This window comes from Colobus angolensis, unplaced genomic scaffold (genome assembly GCF_000951035.1).
Source record: "Colobus angolensis palliatus isolate OR3802 unplaced genomic scaffold, Cang.pa_1.0 Scaffold378, whole genome shotgun sequence".
Lineage (NCBI taxonomy): Eukaryota > Metazoa > Chordata > Mammalia > Primates > Cercopithecidae > Colobus > Colobus angolensis.
Genome location: NW_012117132.1, coordinates 714,088 through 735,945, shown reverse-complemented (window position 1 = coordinate 735,945; position 21,858 = coordinate 714,088). Strand labels below are relative to the sequence as shown.

The 21,858-nt window shown below is 39.8% G+C and overlaps 1 protein-coding gene across 3 annotated transcripts in view; it reads left to right on the top strand.

The window, feature by feature from the left end:
• SCRN1 (secernin 1) overlaps positions 1-21,858 on the top strand; it is a 73,491-nt gene that overhangs the window by 7,516 nt on the left and 44,117 nt on the right. For 2 of the 3 annotated variants that reach the window (XM_011953929.1, XM_011953931.1), the window contains exon 2: positions 15,480-15,639. The exons of the other annotated variant lie outside the window; for it this stretch is intronic. In XM_011953929.1, the coding sequence (XP_011809319.1) occupies positions 15,481-15,639 (159 nt within the window). In that variant the 5' untranslated portion in view covers position 15,480. The remainder of the gene's footprint in view (positions 1-15,479; positions 15,640-21,858) is intronic. 3 annotated transcript variants of the gene reach the window in all.

Below are 21,858 nucleotides of genomic sequence, written 5' to 3'. Positions count from 1 at the left end.
AGTAACTCATCTGGCTTAAAAATCCCAACTAAAATTATGTAGTGATCAAAAGCTTTTCTGAGTGTCTTTTTCACCTCTTTCTTAAGGTAAAGCTTTAGTGTGTTTTTTTTTTATTGCACTTAGCAGTGCCCTAGTGACCTGGAAGAATTAGTGAAATGTCTTAAAGTATTCTTCTTAAGCACTGAAATGATCAGATTTTAGAAAATAATTAAAAGACCAATAAAGCAATATGAGTTGCTGTAAAGAATTTTAAAACTATATAACTAGATAAAGTAAAATTTAAAGTTTCTATCCCCTTATCCCCATCTTTACTCTCACTCTCAATTCTCAGTTAGATGTTAATCCTTCTGGGTCTTTTAAAATCTATCCATCCATCTATGTGCCTATCTTTCTATCTACCTACCTATACTTATATTTACATAAATGTATATGCACGCATATATAGGTATATACATAATCATGTATTCATATATGTATATAGATTCCTTTTTGATAATAAAATGGTTTACATTTGATAATGATAAAACACAACAAGTAGCTCTAGAATTAATGGACGTTATTAATGGACTTTTACAAAGTAGTTAAAAGTAACCCTTTGTTTTTGGACCAGGAAAATTTACATCTTATTACCTTATTTCTTCTGTAGGAAATGAATGTTTGGCTAATTTTTTAGTGATGGAGAGTTAAATGGCTAACGACCATTTTAAGGATGACTGGGAAAGTTTTTTTTTTAATCCCAGTTTACAGAGTTAACAAAATACATATCAAATCACATTAATGGGAAAAGATCAGAATAGACAATGCACTGTTTTGATGGGAGAAGAAGACAGATGGTGGGAATAGGAAGGTCATAATTCAAAGCAACCTTGCCAAATTAGTGGACACAATGGCAGTAATGTCAAAAATAAGAACAGAAGGAAATGAAAGGACCCGAGATGTGGCTTGCTCAGTACCTCCCTATTTCCCACAGAGAATGCTTTTGGCAGCTAACCACAGCCTGCCTATTTCAAACACATCCTTCATCCTTTGTGTCCATCATCATTACAGTCCTAGAACCCTGTTCTTTATGATCAAGTTAAAGGAACAAACCTTTCTTGAATTTATCTCTATTCCAGACACTCTACATATATTATCTCATGTAATCCTCATAACTGTACATGGTTGACATGGCACCATTGTACAGATAAGGAGCTTAGTAAGTAGAGGAGTAACACCTGGAATCTGGGTCTATCTGACTTTTTAAAAAAGCCAATAATGTAACCTCTTAGAGTGATTATCCTGACTGCATAGGTCCAGCCTGTAGGGATAGTCTTATGCAAATCATTTTCTTCCTTTATTTTTCTATGAAAGAAGGAAAATTGTTTTCCAACCTGCCATGTATAGGAAAACATCTTTCTTACAGTGAACTTGATCTAACTATATTTTTCTAATTTGGTTAGCTTGAGTAAAAATGAATCCTACATAAGTCATCTGTTCCTTAATGCATTTTTTAAAAAAGTATCCAAGAATGGATGCCATTCAATTAATCTCTCCTCTTTCCTTCACTTACAAAATCCATAAAAGAGTTCTTATGTGACAGATGTGCATGAAGACTGCATTTTTAAAAAGTGGGATCATATTTTAAATGCACAGAGGGGTGGGTAGAGAATCACTGGGTATGGTAGAGTTCTTGTAGGTGGTCCTTGCATTCGAGTGTGTCCCAGCATTGAATGTGCACAGTTATTTTTCACTACACTATTATTTCACTACACTATTATTTTTCAACTATGTAAGGACTCTATTGTCATTGCATACATACAGATTCATTAAAAGTGTTACTAAATTCATAACATATATTCATCACATATTTTCCCCAGCAAATTACAATGACTTTATGTGGAAATGTTCATGAATTGTTTTTTCTTTTTTTTTTTTGAGATGGAATCCTGCTCTGTCACCCAGGCTGGAGTGCAGTGGCATGATCTCAGCTCACCGCAACCTCCGCCTCCTGGGTTCAAGCCATTCTGCTGCCTCAGCCTCCTGAGTAGCTGGGACTACAGGCACCCACTACCATGCCTGGCTAATTTTTTGTATTTTCAGTAGAGACAGGGTTTCACCATGTTGGTCAGGCTGGTCTCAAACTCCTGACCTTGTGACCCACCCGCCTCGGCCTCCCAAAGTGCTGGGATTAGAGGCGTGAGCCACCGCACCCGGCCGAAAATTTTTGACGTTAAAAAATTGGGGGCTGGGTGCGGTGGCTCACGCCTGTAATCCCAGCACCTTGGGAGTCCAAGGCGGGTGGATCATGAGGTCAGGAGATCGAGACCATCCTGGCTAACATGGTGAAACCCCATCTCTACTAAAAATACAAAAAAAAATTAGCCTAGTGTGGTGGCGGGCGCCTGTACAGGAACTCGGGAGGCTGAGGCAGGAGAATGGCATGAACCCAGGAGGTGGAGCTTGCAGTAAGCTGAGATTGCGCCACTGCACTCCAGCCTGGGGGACAGAACAAGACTCCGTCTCCAAAAAAAAAAAAAAAAAAATTGGGAAACAGCATATAAAAATATTTTGCATTATAGGTAAATTCTGAAGTGACTTGAATAGTTTTGTAAAATAGTTAGTTACCTGTGAATAAATGTAGATTTTGAAGCACAACATTCCATTGAACTCTATATTTCCCTAGTTACTAATCTGCCATATGAATCATGACAATAAATTAGACATTTTGCTTTAATTCATATTTCTCATTATGACTGTATCTTGCAAATGAGGCAAAATCAGATGTGGCCAAAAGGTACAATTAGTTTGTTTGCCATGGCTGAGCTATGAGGTTCTCCCAGAGTCTCTGCCCTATTGCAGGGCCATACTTTTTAGCTGCAATTAATTGGATAACAGATTATTTTCATGTAACTCTTTCTTTTCTTTTTTTAAAAAATATTTTCGTTACAAATTCTACATTTTCATGTGGAAAATTTAAAAATGTCTGAATACATAGAGATTAAGAAATTGCCAGGGAGGCACAGTGGCTCACGCCTGTAATCCCAGTACTTTAGGAGGCCGAGGCAGGTGGATCATGAGGTCAGGAGATCGAGACCAACCTGGCTAACACGGTGAAACCCCATCTCTAGTAAAAATACAAAAAAAATTAGCCGGGTGTGGCGGTGGGTGCCTGTGGTCCCAGCTACTCAGGAGGCTTAGACAGGAGAATGGCGTGAACCTGGGAGACGGAGCTTGCAGTGAGCCAAGATTGCACCACTGCACTCCAGCCTGGGCAACAGAGCAAGACTCTGTCTCAAAAGAAAAAAAAAAAAAAGAAATTGCCCAGAATTCTGTAATCCAGAGATATTATTATTATTAAAATTTTAATTGCACTTTTTGTTTAAAAAATCTTACTTATTTTTGAGACAAGGTCTCACTGTGTCGCCCCACGCTGGAGTGCAGTGGTGTGATCTCAGCTCACTGCAACCTCTGCCTCCCAGGCTCAAGTGATCCTCCCACCTCAGCCCCCTGAGTAGCTGGGACTACAGGTGTGTGCCACCATGCTCAGCTAATTAATTTTTTTTTCTTTTTCTTTTGTAAAGATGGGATCTCCCTATATTGCCCATGCTAGTCTTGAACTCCTAGGCTCAAGCAATCCTCCTGCCTTGGCTCCCTGAAGTGCTGAGATTACAGGCATGAGCCACTAAACCTGGCCTGCATTTATTTAAAACCTTTTTGCAATTTATCTAGATAATGTGCACACTTTCAATGATACCATGTATACATTTGTGTGACCTCTTTTCATTTCATCACCTTTTCTCTATGTATTTATGTATTTCTCAGCTTTCCATGATATATATAGGTAGCCAATTACATATTATAAATATGTTTTGTTTTGTTTTTTTGATTCTTACGGTCATCTAAATGGCTCTCTTTGGTGTGTTGGTGGGGGAAAGGGAGTGTACCATTAAGTAGTCCATTAATTTATCAAGTTATGGTCAAGTTCAGTAGTCATTAATTTCCTAGAATTTTGGTTTTTCAATTTTTAAGTAGAGGCTGTTTTCATTTTCCTATCTCTAATCATTTTCCTATCTCTAATCACCTAAATTGCAGTGTTTTGGGGACAGAATACCAAACTAGTTTGTGATAATTTCTGCCATTAAGAAAAAAGTGTTCAAAAGACAGTTCTTACCAGTTTTAGTGAATTAGAAATACTCAGTGGATATGATACACCAGTCTGAACTGACTGGATCAGAATCACCTGGGCGTTTGTTAAAAAATATCCTTCCTGTGATCTCAGCTTGGACCTACGGAATCAGAATCTCTGAGGAGGGAGTGTCTAGCCACATCTGCCATTTTCACAAGCTCCCCAGACCACTGTGATGCTTGGCCAAATAGCATGGATTGAACCACAGCGTGGGAGGACCTTGTTGAAATGAGATTTTGCTGATTTTTTTTCCCTTATTGAAGGCGAAATTTTCATTTCCCCTTTTCCTTTCGGTGCTCAGCATACATCTATTGAGATCTTTTTTTTTTTTTTTTTTTTTTTTTTTTTTTTTTTTTTTGAGACGGAGTCTGGCTCTGTCTCCCAGGCTGGAGTGCAGTGGCCGGATCTCAGCTCACTGCAAGCTCCGCCTCCCGGGTTTACGCCATTCTCCTGCCTCAGCCTGCGGAGTAGCTGGGACTACAGGCGCCCGCCACCTCGCCCGGCTAGTTTTTTGTATTTTTAGTAGAGACGGGGTTTCACCGTGTTAGCCAGGGTGGTCTCGATCTCCTGACCTCGTGATCCGCCCGTCTCGGCCTCCCAAAGTGCTGGGATTACAGGCTTGAGCCACCGCGCCCGGCCTGAGATCTTATTATGTGCCAGTCTCTGTGTTAATCCAGGGAAATAAGGATATACTTGAGTCCTTGCCCTCATGAGGCTAGAAGTCCTATGAGAAGAGACTGATGTTTTAAAACTTGAGGAAAAGAAATGAAGCAAAGGTAAAGGGAACTGGACTCTTGTCTTCCCCTAGTGCCTGAACGTACCATGCCAAACTAAAATCCCTCCCCATTCTTCATACCCCAGGATTCCTTCCTCAGGGAGGTACCTGAGACCTCAAATAAGTTACATGTAGAAACTCCAAGGAAACATTTCTTGTATCAGTCTAGTGCTATTTCTAATCTTAAAGAACTTTAAACACCTTGTGTGCTTTGCTTTTCACGAGTTATTTATTATAGAAAATTCAAAGCATCTACAAAAGAGAACAGCAAAGCAAACTCTATGTACTCATCACCCAGTTTTAACAATTTTTACTTCATAGCTATCTTGTTTCATCTGAGCTCTCACCCTATTGCCCCACTCTGCATTACTTCTATTCCATCATTTCACATGGAAATATCTGAGCCTAAATCTCTAAAAGAAATGGACTCTTTTTATAGACATAACCACAGCACCACCAGGATCATATCTAAGACATTAACAATCATTCTTTAAGTTATCATCAAATGTGGCATCAGTGTTCATATTACCCCACTGTGTTACAAAATGTCTGTATAGTTTATTAAATCAGGATCCAAATAAGTTATGTTCATTGCAATTGGTTGATACGTCTCTTAGGTAACTCCATCTCTTAATCTTTTTTTCTTGTGTGTATGTTTGTTGTTGTTGTTGTTGAAGAAATCAGCTTTGTCCTATAGAGTTGTCCGTAGTCTGGATATTGCTGATCATATTCCCATGGTGTCATTTGTATTCCTTGTAAGTCGATGGTTAGATCTAGAGATTTGCCCTGTTAAGTACATTTTAGTTACGCTTTGGGACATGAGTGTGTCTTCTATGCCAGGTGAAAACTGTTGGTGAGAGGTTGAAGGAGCATAGTAAGGATTGGTGCAAACCTGGCAAATGCATCATGAGTGAGTAGTAGCAGGGAGGAGAGTGAACACTGAGTGCCCACTGTATATAGCCACACTACTAGGTGCTTTCCGCATGCTTCATATAAATCCAAGTGCCATGTTGTGTATGGGGGGTTAATTCCATTTCTATATGAGGAAACTCTGGTTCAGAGTTAGAGGAGTCAGGATGGGTACTAGGGCCTGGTATTTCTAAAGTGTGTCATCCTCTTGTACCTATACACATGGGGCTGCAGGACTAGACAGGCAGTATTAGTGAGTATAATTACACAAAGATGCTGAGAGATGGCCCTTTCATTGGCCTCTGTGTCAGAGTGGAGGGGACAATAGGAAACATAGGCCCTGGTTAGAGGAGCCACTACCGAACTCCAGTCTTGCCATCATGCGGGAATATGGATCCAGTGTTGCCAGATCTTTGAGTTTTTAGCAGAAGCCAAATATCTGAGTGTCTATAGGAAATCTCTAGATCTTAAAATATTAGCTGCTAATTCAGATTTCTAAAAACACAATCTAATGCAGCACTCTGGGCCAAACCGACCAAATCTGCAGTCTGTCACCCCTGTTCAACACCACGTTGCTGGGAAGTATGTCAGCTGCAGACCGGCACTGAAGACCAGAGTTAACTGTCAGAAGTAGATATTGCCCTTGAAATTGGAGAAAGAGACTGTTAAGAAGCTCTTAAAAGACATGAAATGACAATGAAGCAAATCTTCAAAAGGTGAAGGAGCATTTAGACACTTCAAGGAAAGTGTCTGAAGTCTGAACAGATAGAGTGTGACGAAGGGATCGCTTTCATTATGTATCCTTCTCTTGTTCTCACAGTGATTGAGTCCTTGCTGTGTCCCAAATGGTATTCTGAGCACTTTGTAAGTAGGTACAAGCATTATCTCATTTAAATCTCACTGCAACCCTGGGAAGAATGGACTACCTATCATTATCCCTTTTTTATAAAAGCTTGGAGAAGTGACAGGGCTGAGATTTGAACCCAGGTGGGCTTCAAAGCCTGCTTACTCACTTAATAGCCCATACAGTTATTCTTCCATTACATGGTTCCTCATTCAAGGCATTGAATATTAGGAGCTGGAATTCCCTGACTGTGGAGTCCCAAAGCTTTGTGCTCTACTCTCATGAGCTTTCAATGAAACACTTAGTAAAAATCTTTCTTTCTTTTGGCCAGAGCTTGATGAGTCTGAGCTAATTTATATAGATGACTTTCATCAACTGGCATTTACATCCCAATTTTTAATTAGATAATTCCTTTCCCAAACACTTCATTTATTCCTATTTCAATAGAAGGTTTACAACAGAAAAAATCAATTTATAAATGAGTATCATTTGTCCTATTTTCAGTTCAGCAGGAATGACAATCATTTAAAAATGAATTTATTAATGAAGAGTATAATAAAATAATTTCTCCTTTGCTTTTCTGGAAGGTGGTAATTCACAGACATTGAATTTAAATGTATTCAGTCTGCTCAGTAAAGGTGGTAGTGTGGAGAATAGGGAAGCCTAGCTGGATATTTGAGTTTCATTTTTTACGTAACTAAAGGCAGTTTGTCATCGGTACTTACAAGACGTGTAATAAACCAATAGCTTATATAGACAGTTGTTTTCTTTTTCTTAGGCAGCTCAAGGCTTTCTTTTTAATGGGTAAGGTAACTGATGAGGGATACTGTGTGCATCATTGAGATAAAGGGGCAAGGCGGGCTGGCAGTCATGCAAAAGAACCCTTGCCTTGGCTCAGAGCATTCACGCCTTCAATAACTACTCACTGAACTTGAGGACAAAGACCTTTTCTCCCACACAGCTTCCTCCCTCCTCAGCTAGACATTCTGTATGCGGTCTCCTAGTTACGGGAGTACAGTACTCCAGTCCCTCAAGCCTGAACTTGGGCCTCCTGCCACCAGTCAGAGGATGAATGTTGGTACACGCAGCTTTTGCAGTAAGCTCCAGGGAAGCACTACTGTCTTGTTCCCAAGAGGAAGTCATGAATCCTGAAAGAAGTTTGTTAAGGAGGACAATGGTGGTTAGAAAGTAAGCTTAGGGATGCTTTACCATAGCCAATGGCACGGTAGCTAAAGCTGGATGGTCTAATACGGTAGCCTCTGGCCACATGTGGCTCTTTAATTTTCTAATTTTTATTTCTAATTGTGGTGAAATGCACATAGCATAAAATTTACCATCTTAATCATTTTTTAACTGTACAGTTCAGAAGTGTTAAAGACATCCATATTATTGCACAACTGATCTCCAGAGCTTTTTCATCTTGCAAAACTGAAATCTGTACCCAGATTGTAAACAACGCATTCCCTTCTGCCCAGCCCTTGGCAACCACCATTCTACTTTCTATTTCTATGAGTTTTACTATTCTAGGTGCCTTACGTAAGTTTTTTCATGACTGGCTTATCTCACGTAGCCTAATATTGGCTGTTTAATTTGAAATTAATTAAAAATTTGGTTCCTTCATTGCACTAGCCACATTTCAAGTACCAGATAGCCCATCTGGCTGGTGACTACTGTATTGGATGGTGCAGATAGAGACTATTTCCATCATCTCAGAAAATTCTCCTGGACAGCGTTGGTCTGAAGGAAAGCTGGTGAGAACCGATTGGAGGAGGGCCTAGGAGAAAAAGTAGCAGATATTTTTTCATGCTCTGCCAACGTAAATAATCTGACTTCTTTTCTCTACCACAAAAGTGCTACCAGCTACATGATACCTTTACATTTACAACTTCCATCCTTATCCTAACCTTCAGTCTTTAATATCTCCTCTCCTCCCATAGCATGCAACATTAATCAGTTGGAAAACACACAGAACATAAATGTATAGTACAAACTACAGACAAATGCACTTTAAAATACTCTTAACAAGGGCTTCTTAGGAAATGCCTGTCAGCCTACCCATCTATGGGAGTTAAATTGGAGTGTTTCATTAATTAGAACTGTCAGTGTATTGCTAACCTGGCAAGAATCCTAATGGGTATTTGCCACAAAGAAGCCTTATTCAGCAGACCTGCCCTTTTAGCCTGTTGCTTTTAAGTTTTTTCCTTAAGACTCACAGTAAGAAATGTTACATCTCAACTTAATACCTATAGACACTTATATGTGCATGTGTATGTACCCAAACTTGAAATTAGAATTTCTTGCATCAGTACTTACCCTTACTGTGTGAGATGCATAAATTCTTTCTAAAAATGCTTTTCTAAAAAAACTTGTTCCCATCCACTAACTTGATTCCGTTAACCACAAAAAGGCCACAACATACAGTTAGGAAAACACTGCTTTGGACATACCTGCATCCAGTTTCAGGCCTATAGCGTAACACTGCAACCCCACTCCCGTTTCTGGGTCCCCATGGCTCAGAAAGCAGCTTCAGAATTCTGCCTCAAAACAAGTACGTTTTTTAAGAAGCCATCAATTATGGCTTTATTTCTGGACGAACTGTTCACTGACACTGATTTTAACACCGGTTTAAGTAGAATGTAGTTATGATGGAAAACCCCATATCAAATGCTTATATTCTACTTTTCAAAGCTGAATATAAATAAGTTTTCTCATGTTCTAAGTTTTTGTATTCGTGTATGTGATTGGGAGTTAATTGAATTTTAGACTCTTTTTTTCTTTGTGAAGGAGAATATACATTTCATAATATTGTATGAGGTTATAAAGGAAAAGGAGAAAAATCTTAAAGTCGGCTTCTTGTGTCATGCATGAATAATTTAACAGTTTTTAAGAATCATGTAGGCTGGGCACGGTGGCTCACGCCTGTAATCCCAGTACTTTGGGAGGCCAAGGCAGACGGATCATGATGTCAGGAGTTTGAAAGCAGCCTGGCCAGCATGGTGAAACCCCGTCTCTACTAAAAATACAAAAAATATCCTGGGCATGGTGGTGTGCACCTGTAATCCCAGCTACTCAGGAGGCTGAGGCAGGAGAATTGCTTGAACCCAGGAGGTGGAGGTTGCAGTGAGCCGAGATCACACCACTGCACTCCAGCCTGGGTGACAGAGCAAGACTCTGTCTCAAAAAAAAAAAAAAAAAAAAGAATCATGTAAACAAATATTTAAAAATGCATGTTTTATGTAATATATAAATGACGTAACGTCAGATTTTTTTTTTCTTTTTAGTGTGAATATCTGGTATGTTACCCAATGTTTTGACAAATAATAGGAAGAGAATTGAGTTCCTTTGAACCACTTTCAGAAGGGTTTCATCTCAGGTTCATGAGAGCTCTGGCTTCCAGATTGGCCAGTTTTTCTTTTCCCACATGGACAACTGTAGGAGGCCAACTCACTATATGTGTGAAACATAGTAATGAAACTTTGTGTGCTCTCTGAGCAACTCTGAGTTGGGCAGGGTGTAAAAAAGGTAAAAGAAAGTATCAGAGAACAATGCCAAATAAAAAAATTCATCCTAGCTATAACTCATATAAGAATTTGCCCCTTTTGAAATTTCAGATGTATTAGGATATAGAAGCAGAACTAAAATTTTTCTTTAAAATAAAATTCCTAAATTGCTATTCTCTCCTGGGTTTACTTCAAAAATCATTTCTGGGATTATATCAATAAAAATACTTATAGGAAAGTTGGAAATTAGAGGAAAAGATGAAAAAGCGAAGAATATTTCACTGCTGGGCTCCCACTGTTAATATTTTGAGTACATTTCCTGGGCAAGTATTTGGGCATAGTCTTTTTCTACGTATATTTTAAATAATTAAGATAATTTATCTTGCCCCCTCAAATCATTTCTTCATGCAATTAAAAACTCTTCACAAACATATATTTAATGGGCTTATAGTATTCTACCCGATAGATGTAGCAGGCATTTTCAGCCAGTTCTCTGATGCTGGACAAGTAAGTTTCAGTTTTTCACCTGTATGAATACCACTATGTGAACACTTATGCGTACCCCTTGCCCATATTCCTGATCGTTTCCTTAGGGTAAGTACATACAAATGAAATTACTTACTCTGTTTTCATCATTTCCGTCTGCTTTGTGGTTTCCTTCCTATCACAGGCAACTTCTTTGACATTGTCTGTATGCAATTGTCAATCTAAAACCTGGCTTAAAAGCCTTCAGTGATTTACTGTGTATTGTGAAATAGACACCAAAGTCCTTGATGTGACCTTCAAGGCTCAATGTGGACCTGCCCATCTACCCGCCTCTCCAGGCCTCTTCCCTCCTTTCTCTGGACTCAGTTGCATCAGCTTTTTAATTTCTTGGCTCCGTACCTTTTCGCTAGTTGCAGGGCCTTCAGGCCTGCATATCCTCTCTCCGAAGCATTCTCCCTCCATTCACCTGTCTTTTGTGGAATCGAAAGTGAGACCTCTGCTTAGAGGAGGTGGGTGGAGATTTGAAGGAAAGTGAAGGTGTCATAAATTCATTTAGGAAATAGAGGAATGGGCCAGACAAGTGCACAAAGGATTCCCAGATAGTAATGAGGGCCACTCCCATGGTGTTTTCAGAGTCAGGATATCAGATTCGCACCAAGAGAAGTGTAATTGGCATCTGGAACTATGATCACCTTTAACTGACATCATCTAAGTCAGCCTGGTGAGTTCCGTAGCTGCTTCCTAATGTTTGTTTTCTTCAGTCTTCCAGAAGTGTCCCACCTCCTCTTTGCTAATTCAATTTATGTGGATGAAAGCACATTTTATCCTTAGAATCAGAGGACTTCACAAGTAAGTACTTCTGAGATCACTGGAAGGCTTAATATGAAAATCTTCATTTCTGGGTTTCTTTGGGACACTGTATCACTGTTCCGTCCAATGGAGTTTCCACTAGCTACATGTGGCTATTTAAATGAAAATTAATTAAAGTTTTGAATAAAATGGAAAACTCTGCTCCTTCATCGTTCTAACTACACTTCCTAGCTGCCTGAGGCTAGTGGTCACCATATTGAAAATTCTTTTGGAATTTTCTACAGAAAATTTTCTTTTCAGAAAAGTCATCTCTGAAGCTAGTCAGTGCACACATGGTGATTCAGGAAAAATTAATGGACAGTTAGCCTGGGCTAGTTTGCTCCTAGATGTGATGTACAATTTGCTGGTTCATCTAGCTTCTTGATTTGTAAAACAGACGTTGAAACTCTGCTCCCTGCTGGCATTCCCAGTCATTCACAAAATTCAGTGGAAAAGCTGGCCTCCCTTGGCCCACATACCCCCAGGCTTCTGTTGCCTGTATCCTCCCCATGATCACACGACCCAGATGACTTGGTGACTAAGCAGGTGCCTTGGCCGAATAATAGGTGCTTGCCCCACACCCCGTGGGTTTTATTTATATTCTATAGATAAATCTCATAAATGCATCTTGGTGGATTTCTACCATTTTTAAGGATCAAATAAAGTAAGGTTCTGCTCCTAGGCAAGACACCAGCTCTTTTGAAATGGCCCAATGATGGGGAGAGAGGGAGCATATAAGATACTTGAGGCATCACACAAGAGAAATGCATCCTTTCCCCATCTTATCTTCCTCTGGGTCTGCTTCACTCTATTTGTCTCCACCAGCAATTCCCCCGATGCCCAGATTCTAGTAGCACTCTATAAAGGCATTTGATTTCATAATTATTCTAGGTCTTTCTTGTCCATGCACATTCTTTGTTTATCTCTCTCTACTCCTCCAGTCTGAGGATAAAGCCGTTTTTGTGAAAATGGGAAAGATTAAGGGGAGAAAGAACTGGAGCCTCTTTATCTTTCTGGCTTTTCTTTCCCAGAGGGAAGGGGTGATATTTTACTGAGCTAGGAGGGAATTATTTTCAGAATTGTGGGGGGTCCCCCATTTCTCTGCACTCTGGGGAGAGGCCTACCATAAACAATGCAGGGAAGAACTCTTGAGTGTGCATATAGACATTAACCTGAAGTAGACTGGATATGGAAATAGCAATACAGTCCCGTACAAAGAGGTTTCTAAACATAGAATATTGATGACTCTGCAATTTGATAATTGCTCTAATTAGGAATGAGGCAAGTAGATTTTGATTGGTTTGCTTAACAGAAAATTTTAGATATAGCTCTGTTTTAACCGTCAAACCCAAAATAAAGTTGCTTTGTTGTTTTTTTTTTTTTTGAGACAGGGTCTCACTCTGTGCCCAGGCTGGAGTGCAGGGGTGTGATCTCCACTCACTGCAGCCTCAGCCTCAACCTCTCCAGGCTCAAATGATCCTCCCACCTCAGCCTCCCAAGTAGCTGGGACTACAGGTGCACGTCACCACACCCGGCTAATTTTTGTATTTTTTTGTAGATACAGGGTCTCTCCATGTTGCCCAGGCTGGTCTCAAACTTCTAGGCTCAAGTGATCTGCCTGCCTTGGCCTCCCAAAGTGCTGGGATTACCGACATGAGCCACCACACTCAGCCAGCAAATAAAGTATCCTATACTTATGCAACCTCCACAGTTTGCATAATATCTTCTCAAGCATCATTTTGTTTGATACTCATGATAAACCTGTGGGCTAGGGCAAAACATTTGCAAAAGGAAAACCTAGGCTCAGAGAGGTAAAGTAACTTAAGCAGGTCACACAGCTAGTGGGTGGTGGAGCTGAGTTTTGAATCCCATTCTAGTGCTTCTCTGAAAACATTGCTTTACTTCTCACTTACATTTCAGACTTGTAAAATAAAACACATGGAAGTTGGATAATTGGTGATACAAATACAATAGCCGGTACACTAGATAATGTTTCTTGAGTACCTGTAATGCCAGGGGTTGGGGAAAGGGCTACTATGGTTGGATGGCATGAGTCCTGCCTTCAGGGAGCTTTCTTTGAAACAGGTAAAGAAATATACAAGCAACAAATGTACATTATTTTAGAACAAAATGGATGTATTAGTGCTTGTGGATGCTGAATAAATGAGAGTCCTTTATAGAAGTCTTTATGAGAGAAAGGGGTTTTGAATCAGATCCTGAAGGATATGTACAAAGACTAAGGGAAGGGCACTCAAACCAGGTGCAGAGGCATGGCGGGAGAAAAGAGAGATGTTAGAGAGTCAGCTTCAGTATGGTGGACTATTAATAAACAGGAAAAGAACACTTGTTTATCACTTATTTAAAATCTGCTCTGCATAAGACATAGTGTAAAGCTGCGGTTACAGCGGTGTGCAAAAGAGAAAGGTCCTTGCTTTCATATTGCTTAATTTTGCTGGGAGAGACTAAATATTGATTGTTGGTAATAAAATAAACAAGCATTTCAGATTATGATAATTACTTTGAAGGAAAAGGACAGGATCCTATGAGAGTGTATAGTACAGCAACACAAATTAGAGTACTAGAGTGATATTTGAGCTGGTATGAGAAACAGCAGGGGTTAACCAGGCAGATAGTTTTGGTACAGGAAGCAGGGAAGGGAATGGTTAGGACAAAGGGTGGAACATGTGCAGAGGTCTGGCGGGCACTGGAAGAACTAGAAAAAGGCCTGTGTGCCGGCATTGTGAGAGTGGAGGGGTGAGTGGTAGAAGATGGGGCTTGGAAGGGGGAACAAACTTCATCATATTTTGGTCTTTATTCCAAAAGCCTTGGGAAACTGCTGAAGTATTTTAAGCAGGAATGACGTGATCAAATCTTCCTTCTAAAAGGATCACTTTGGCTGCAGTGTGGAGAATGTTTTGGAGTGGGGAGTAATAGAGGTTTTGAAGCAACCCCTCAGGAGGTTACCATAGTGGTCCAGGCTGGAGATGATAGTGGCTTGGTGCAGGGTGGTGGCAGTGGAGGTAGAGAGGAGTGGGAGGTTTCCATAGAGATTTAGGAGACAGAATGTACAGTACGTGGTGACATATTAGATAATGGAGAAGCAAATGGCAAGGATGGTTACCTTGGCTACCAAGATGAAGAACCTTGAAAAGGGAAGAAGATGAAATCAGCTTCAGATATCAGGCAGGCAGTTGGGTCTGTAGGTCAGAGGCTTAAGATGAGAACCCAGCTGCAATTAAATGTATAAGTCATCAGCGTGTAACTGACAAGGGAATTGCTGAGCATGGATGCATTTTCCCAGATAGAAAAGAGCATTAAATGAGGAAAGAAGGATGAAGCAGTGAGAAGTGCACTGGCCAGGTAGAACAAGTCAGTCCAGGAGCAGCTGGGGAGGTGGACAGAAAACCAAAAGGTGTTTGAGTGTTATGTCATCGAGGTGGAATAAAACTACTAAAAACAACAAAGCAGGGTATCTTTCAATTGATCTCTAGACCCATTTCCTCATCACACCCCAAATCTGTTACGTGGTGGCTATGCATCTCTGGATCTGAGACACTTGTGTAGTTAGTATTAAGGTATGTTTATTTATTATTTTATTACTGTGAACAGATTGCAGTGTGTGTATGTGTAGTGTGTGTCTGTGTCTTCTGCCTAAAACAATAACCTCCTTTTCTTTCTCCCACATCACTGCACTTTTGGCTGCCGCCGTGGTTTGTTGCAAATCTGAGCTCATTTAATCCCACAGAGTATTAAACAATATCTGGTCTTGGTGGCTCTGTCGTTCCACTGCAGGCACCCCACCTTCATTTGCCAGCTGGGATCTTTTAATGAGCTAGCTGTGCACAGTTGAATAGTAAAACCCTTTTAGCTGGTGAAATATGTTTGAAGAACTCACCGTTGCAGTGTTCCATGTGAGGCCTACTTCCACTCTCGCTGGCATTCTCTTTTCAGGATGGCTGCAGCTCCTCCAAGTTACTGTTTTGTGGCCTTCCCTCCACGTGCTAAGGATGGTCTGGTGGTATTTGGGAAAAATTCAGCCCGACCCAGAGATGAAGTGCAAGAGGTTGTGTATTTCTCGGCTGCTGATCATGAACAGGAGAGCAAGGTTGAGGTACGTCATGCATTGCAGTCTCGTGAGTAATACTTAACTGTCTTTTCTCTTTTCTTGGAAGCTTGCTCACAAGTCAGAGCTGTCATGTCAGTTCTGCTGATTTCTGTTTCCATGCAGGTTTGCTCATAGCCTTGAAAACAAGGTTATGGGAGAGCTCTATGCTCATTGCTATGGCCGTTGTTTTGTAATTAAGTAAAATATGTACATAGTTCTGAAGTGAAATCTAAAAAACAAGATTTATTCACAGAAGTCTGACTTCTATCCTTGTCCCCTTTACTCCATGATCTTTTCCCCTATAGGTAATCAAGTTTTGGAAGATCTTGGTTTATCCTTCCATTTGCAAAATTGCACATATATATGTAATAAATCACATACACAGGTGTGTGTTCATCCTGGTCCCTTTCCTCCTTTCTTTGATTAACAGCAGCATGCCATGTATACTTTTCTCTACTTTGCATTTTGTTTCATTTTTATTTTACTATTTTATTTTCTTCAATCAGCTTTCTAAGATTGAATCTCTACTTTGTATTTTTCAACTTAAAACGTATTCTGGAGATCACTCCCTACAGTACATGCAGCTCATAATTCCTCATTTAGAACTGCGTGGTGTTTCATTCTATGGATGTTATCATAGTTAACCAGCCCCATATTGCTGCTGGACATTTGGGTTGTTTTCAGTCTATTGCTATTACAAACAACACTGAAGTGGATAACAGCCTTATGCATCTGTCATAGTGTCTGGCCTCAGTTTATATATTTTTATCATGATAAAACATTATCCATTCTTATTTTGAGTCTTTTAAAAATACTATTTTTGTCAGTATTTCTTTGGGATAGATGCCTATAAATGAAATTGCTGGGTCACAGGTAAATAAAAATGTAGTTTTATTAAATATTATCAAATTTCCTTCCATAGATGGTGTACCATTTTGCATTTGCATCAGCACTGTATGACAATGCTTGTTTCTTCATATTCCCAGAATGTGTTGTCAAACTTTCATGATGGCTATTTTATGTTAATTGTACTTTCTGCCATTTTACTAAATTCTTTTATTGGTTGTGTCAGCTTTTATCATTGATTCTCTTGGGGTTTCCAGGTATATTGTTATATCACCCGCACATAGAGACTGTTTAGTTGTTTGTCTGTCTTTAATTGTTTTCTTGTTTTATTGCTTTGGCTTATATCTCAGGTTTTATGTTAAGTAGTAGTTGAAATAGTGGTTGTCCTTGGCTCTGCACCTGACCTGAGTGGGGCTGTCTCTAGTGCTTCCCTATTAAGTAAGCTGGTGATTTTGGGACTGAGATTTATGTACTTTTATGTGCCATTGTACCTGGGTTATGTTAAAAAGTATACATAAGCTGGGTACAGTGACACATGCCTGTAGTCCCAGATACCCTGGAGGCTGAAGTGGGAGGATCACTTGAGCCCAGGAAGTTGAGAGTAGCCTGGACAACATGGTAAGACCCCATCTCTTTTAAAAAAGAAAAAAAGTATACATGAATTTCTATTTTGAGTATTTCTAAAAATAACAACTCAGGAATAGATATTAAATTTTGTTAGATATCTTTTCAGTACTTATGGAGATAATCACTTATTTTTTTCTTTATATTTATGTGATAAATTGAACCATCTTTGCATTCAGGGCATAACCTTCTTGGTTATGTTTTATTTATAAGTATATTTACCTGTGTGTGTTTCTCTGTGTGTGTGTGTTTAGATGGTAATTTGAAATGAAAATCTGCAGAAAAAAAATTAGGGCTAGTAAATGAAGAAGCTCTTTTCACTGCATAACCTCTATTCTTTGGTGCTCTGTGCTTCACAAAATAAACTGATTTTTCTGATGTTTGTGCTTGGTTTCAAATAGGCATTCATCAATTTGTATTTTCCTTTTTTTTCTTAAACTCTTCCATTACATCCAATGTGTATTTTATTTTCTTATCTAAATCTTAAATCACTGGCTCTGTTTCAGTTCTTTAAAAGCAGTAATCAGCACCAAAGAGGAACAGAACTCTATGAGGGGCTGCTTATTTTACATGAATTTAACAAAGGCACTGAAATGAACAGGCAAGTGGGCAGGACTTCACATGGGCTGTCTGGATGGTCTGGTGGCAGACTGTCTCCTACTGGGCTTTCACCAGACCCACTTTCCTCTCTTACTGAGCCACTAACTTAATAAAAACCCCTGAAACTTTAGTGAGACTTTCCTTTCCTACAGGTGAAGAAGAGTGCTAGGTTCCCTGGTGAGCATGTTAGGTTTTAAAGGGGTGGGTATTCATCAGTGAGTGAATGTCCACGTTATTTGGGTCCAAATGTTTCTCTCTTTTCCTGGAATAGAGTGGACTCTGTGTGGATAAAGTTTGCTGGTTTGAGTTGTTACTGACCTTCCCTGTCTGTCCTTCCTGAACATTTCTACCCTTTTTTTCCCGAGAGACATACAAACTAAAATAATCTTTGATTTTCACATGGGCAGATTTAAGTTCCCAAAGGTGGCTGCACCAAATCCCATCCCACGTGCCCTTCTTCCAGTGCGAAGGGCACTCCTCCCATGAAGAGGGAAAGGTGAGTCTACGCCCTTCACTCTCACTGTGAATCTTTGAGGGCTTGTGATTGCTCTGACCAGTGGAGCATGGTGGAAGTGATGCCATGTGACTTCCAGGGCTGGGCCATAAAAGGATACAGCCTCTCTCTCTCTCTTTTTCTCTCTCTCTCTCTCTCTCTCTCACACTCTCTCTTTCCTCTCTCTCTCTCTCTTGCTACTCTCTCTCTTGTTCCTCGGTCTCTCAGATGATCCCAGGCCCCAGACACTGGAGTGGAGACACACTATCCTTGCTATTTGCTGTTCAAATCCATGGGCATTAAAAAAGTTGTTTTATACCACTAAATTTTGGGGTAATTTGTTAAGTAGCCATAGTAACTTCAAAGATCACACAAAGCAATTTATAAACATGTCTGAAATGAATATTTCAAAACATTTTGTTTTCTTTTTTTGAGGATAGGCTACATAACTCTTACTTTACTCTCATGGTTACAATTATTTTAAGGGCGAGGCTAGATTTCTTTTGCTAGTTAACCAATGGTATATGATTACTCAGATATATTTAGGTGAAATCCTATCCCCTTCCTTAAGTACAGTGTGATATATACCATAATTAGCCTCTAAGGCAGCTCTGACCTCTTCTGAGTTCCATACCTGTATTTTGAGCTTACTCTTTGCATTCCCACTTGCATATTCTGCAGGTGAAATAACCTCACAGGTAAGAAAGCAAATTCATTTCCCCCAGCTCATATATCCCTGTTGCTCTAACAGCACCATTGTCGGCCACATTTATGCTAGAAGCCCACAGGAAACATTGACCCTCACTTCCCCCTGCCCCCATCCCCAGTGCACAGGGACAGCTGTCACTGAGTCCCGCTGCCCCCTCTCTTGTGTGTCCATCTCCTCCCCGCTGCCCCTGACTCGTTCAGACTGAGTCCTTCTCTCTTCTGCTACAATCTTATTCGTCCCTGGGTCTCTTTCTCTTGTTTCTTCTCCCTACAGGGTTACCAAAATTTTCTTCCCAGAACATAGCTCTATCACTCCCTTTCTGAAAAGTGTTTCGTATTGTTTAAAGGATGAGAGTCCAAGCTGATTTGTGTGCCATTCAGAACTCTTCCCAACTGGCACCCTGCTCACTTTTCCTTTCTTTTATTCTCTTTCTTTCTTTTCTATTTTAAATTAATAGACTATTTTTAGAGCAGTTTTATGTTTACAGAAAAATGAACGGAAGGCACAGAGTTCCTAAACAGCCCCTTACCCTGCCCCCAGTTTCCCCTTCTAGTAACGTCTGGCATCAGTGTGGTACATTTGCTACAATTGATGGGCCAATATTGACACAGTATATATATATTTTGTTTTTTGAGACAGAATCTAGCTTTGTCACCCAGGCTAGAGTGCAGTGGCATGATCTCGGCTCACTGCAACCTCCAGCTCCCGAGTTCAAGCAATGCTCTTGCTTCAGCCTTCCAAGTAGCTGGGATTACAGGTGCCCACCATCATGCCCAGCTAATTTTTGTATTTTTAGTAGAAACGGGATTTCACCATGTTGACCAGGCTGCCTTGAACTCCTGACCTCAAGTGATCCACCTGCCTTGGCCTCCCAAAGTGCTGGGATTATGGGTGTGAGCCACTGAGCCCGGCCTGATACAATATTATTAACTAAAGTTCATAGTTTATACTCTTTGTGTTGTATATCCTGTGGGTGTACCTATATGTATAATGACAAATCATTGTAGACTCATAGAGAATACTTTTGCTACCCTAGAGGTTCTGTGCTCCACCAATTCACCCACCTACCCTAGCCCCCAGAAATCACTGATCTTACTGTGTCCATGCTTTTGCCTTTCCTAAAATGTCACATAGTTGGAATCATTCAGTGTGTAGCCTTTTCAGATTGGCTTTTTTAACTTAGTAATGTGCATTTAAGGTTTCTTACTGTCTTTTCCAAGCTTGATGACGCATTTCTTTTTATCACTGAACAATATTCCATTGTCTGGATATACCAGGTTATTTTTCCATTCACCCATTGAAGGACATCTTAGTTCATTCTAAAGTTTGGCAATTATGAACATAGCTGTTATAAATATTTGTGTGCAGTCTTTTGTGTAGACATAAGTTTTTAACTCATTTGGCTAAAGACATTTTAAAATGCAGTTTTTCATTTTGAATAGGTAATCATATATTTATGTGGTTCAAAGATTGAATGATATTTAAAAGGTTCACAGTAAGAAGTCTTTCTCCCTTGTCTCCATCCTGTATAACTCTTTTTATTAATTTCATGCATATCCCTCCAGTATTTTATGCAAACACACACAAAACTGAATATCTGGCCTTATATTCTGTTTTTTTGTGTGAATGCAGCACCTTATGTACACTACTATTAAACATGATTTTTTAATATGTAACTTTGAACTTACAGAAAAGATCTGCACTTTCCTATTTTCACTTAATAACATTTTCTAAAGATTTTTCCAAATCTAGAGATTGTCCTTATTTTTTTCTTACAGGTACATAGTAATCCGTTGTGGAGCTATACCGTAGTTTATTTAATTAGTGCTCCGTTGGTGGATGCTTGGGTTCTTTCCACTATTTTGCTAGTCCAGAAAGTGCAGCTATGAAGAACCTTGTACATGAGTCATTTTGTGCATGTATAGAGATAGCCAGTGGATGTACTTCCAAATGTAGCATCATTGGGTCATAGGGTAAAGCTTGTATAAGAATTGACGTCCATAAGTGTTGTATGATTTCCTGCTTACTTTTCTATTCTCATTATTAGCTGAGCCCTCTCAGCTTGTACTCTAGGCCCCAGCTACACTGAACCGCTTGCCATTTCTTGAGCAAATAACACACTTGCCATTTTTCTGTGCTTTTGCTCTTTCTGTCCTTTGCTGAGAAGATCCTTCTTCTCCCTTCCTCTCATCTACTTGGTAGACTTCTGTTTATCCTTCCAGGCCTCAACACCAATATCCCCTCCTCCCTTTAACCTGACACTCCTCTATGCATGTCAGTTGAAATTTACAGCCACCTGAAACTAGGAGGATGAGTTCTGGCCGGGGAGAGAGGGGTCCTAGGTTTGTGTTTTGCCTCTCCCTTTATAGGGTCTTGGGCCTTTGAGCCTCTCTGAAACTCAGTTTCCTTATTTACCAGATAGAGATCATAATACCTCCCTCTGCCTGCATTACAGGCTTTAGTGAGACACGCGTGAGCTGATGCATGAAAGCACTTTGTAAAGCTTTAAGGAGAACATTGGGAAGAAGGATTTTTTTTGTTTTTTAAAGAATGAATTAATGTTGAGAATTGCTGGGGCTCAGTTCCAAAACTATCTTTGGCACATCACATACTACTGAATCTGCTTTTCAAACTTACTCTTACCCCTTTAGTTCCCTTACAGTTACATCTGTCTCCATCTCCTATACTTGTCCCAAGTACAGAATGATGGGTTCTTTCCATATTTAGGTCTAGGAGCCACAATTACTATCACATAACTTTTATACAAGCAACTATTAAAATACAGACTTTTAAACTATGAAGAGTAAGAACTTTTCGTAAAAACCCATCTATTCCTCAGCCATTTCATGACATTTTATTTTATTTTATTTTATTTATTTTATTTTATGTTTCAGACAGAGTCTCACTCTGTCACCCAGGCTGGAGTGCAGTGGCACAATCTCAGTTCACTGCA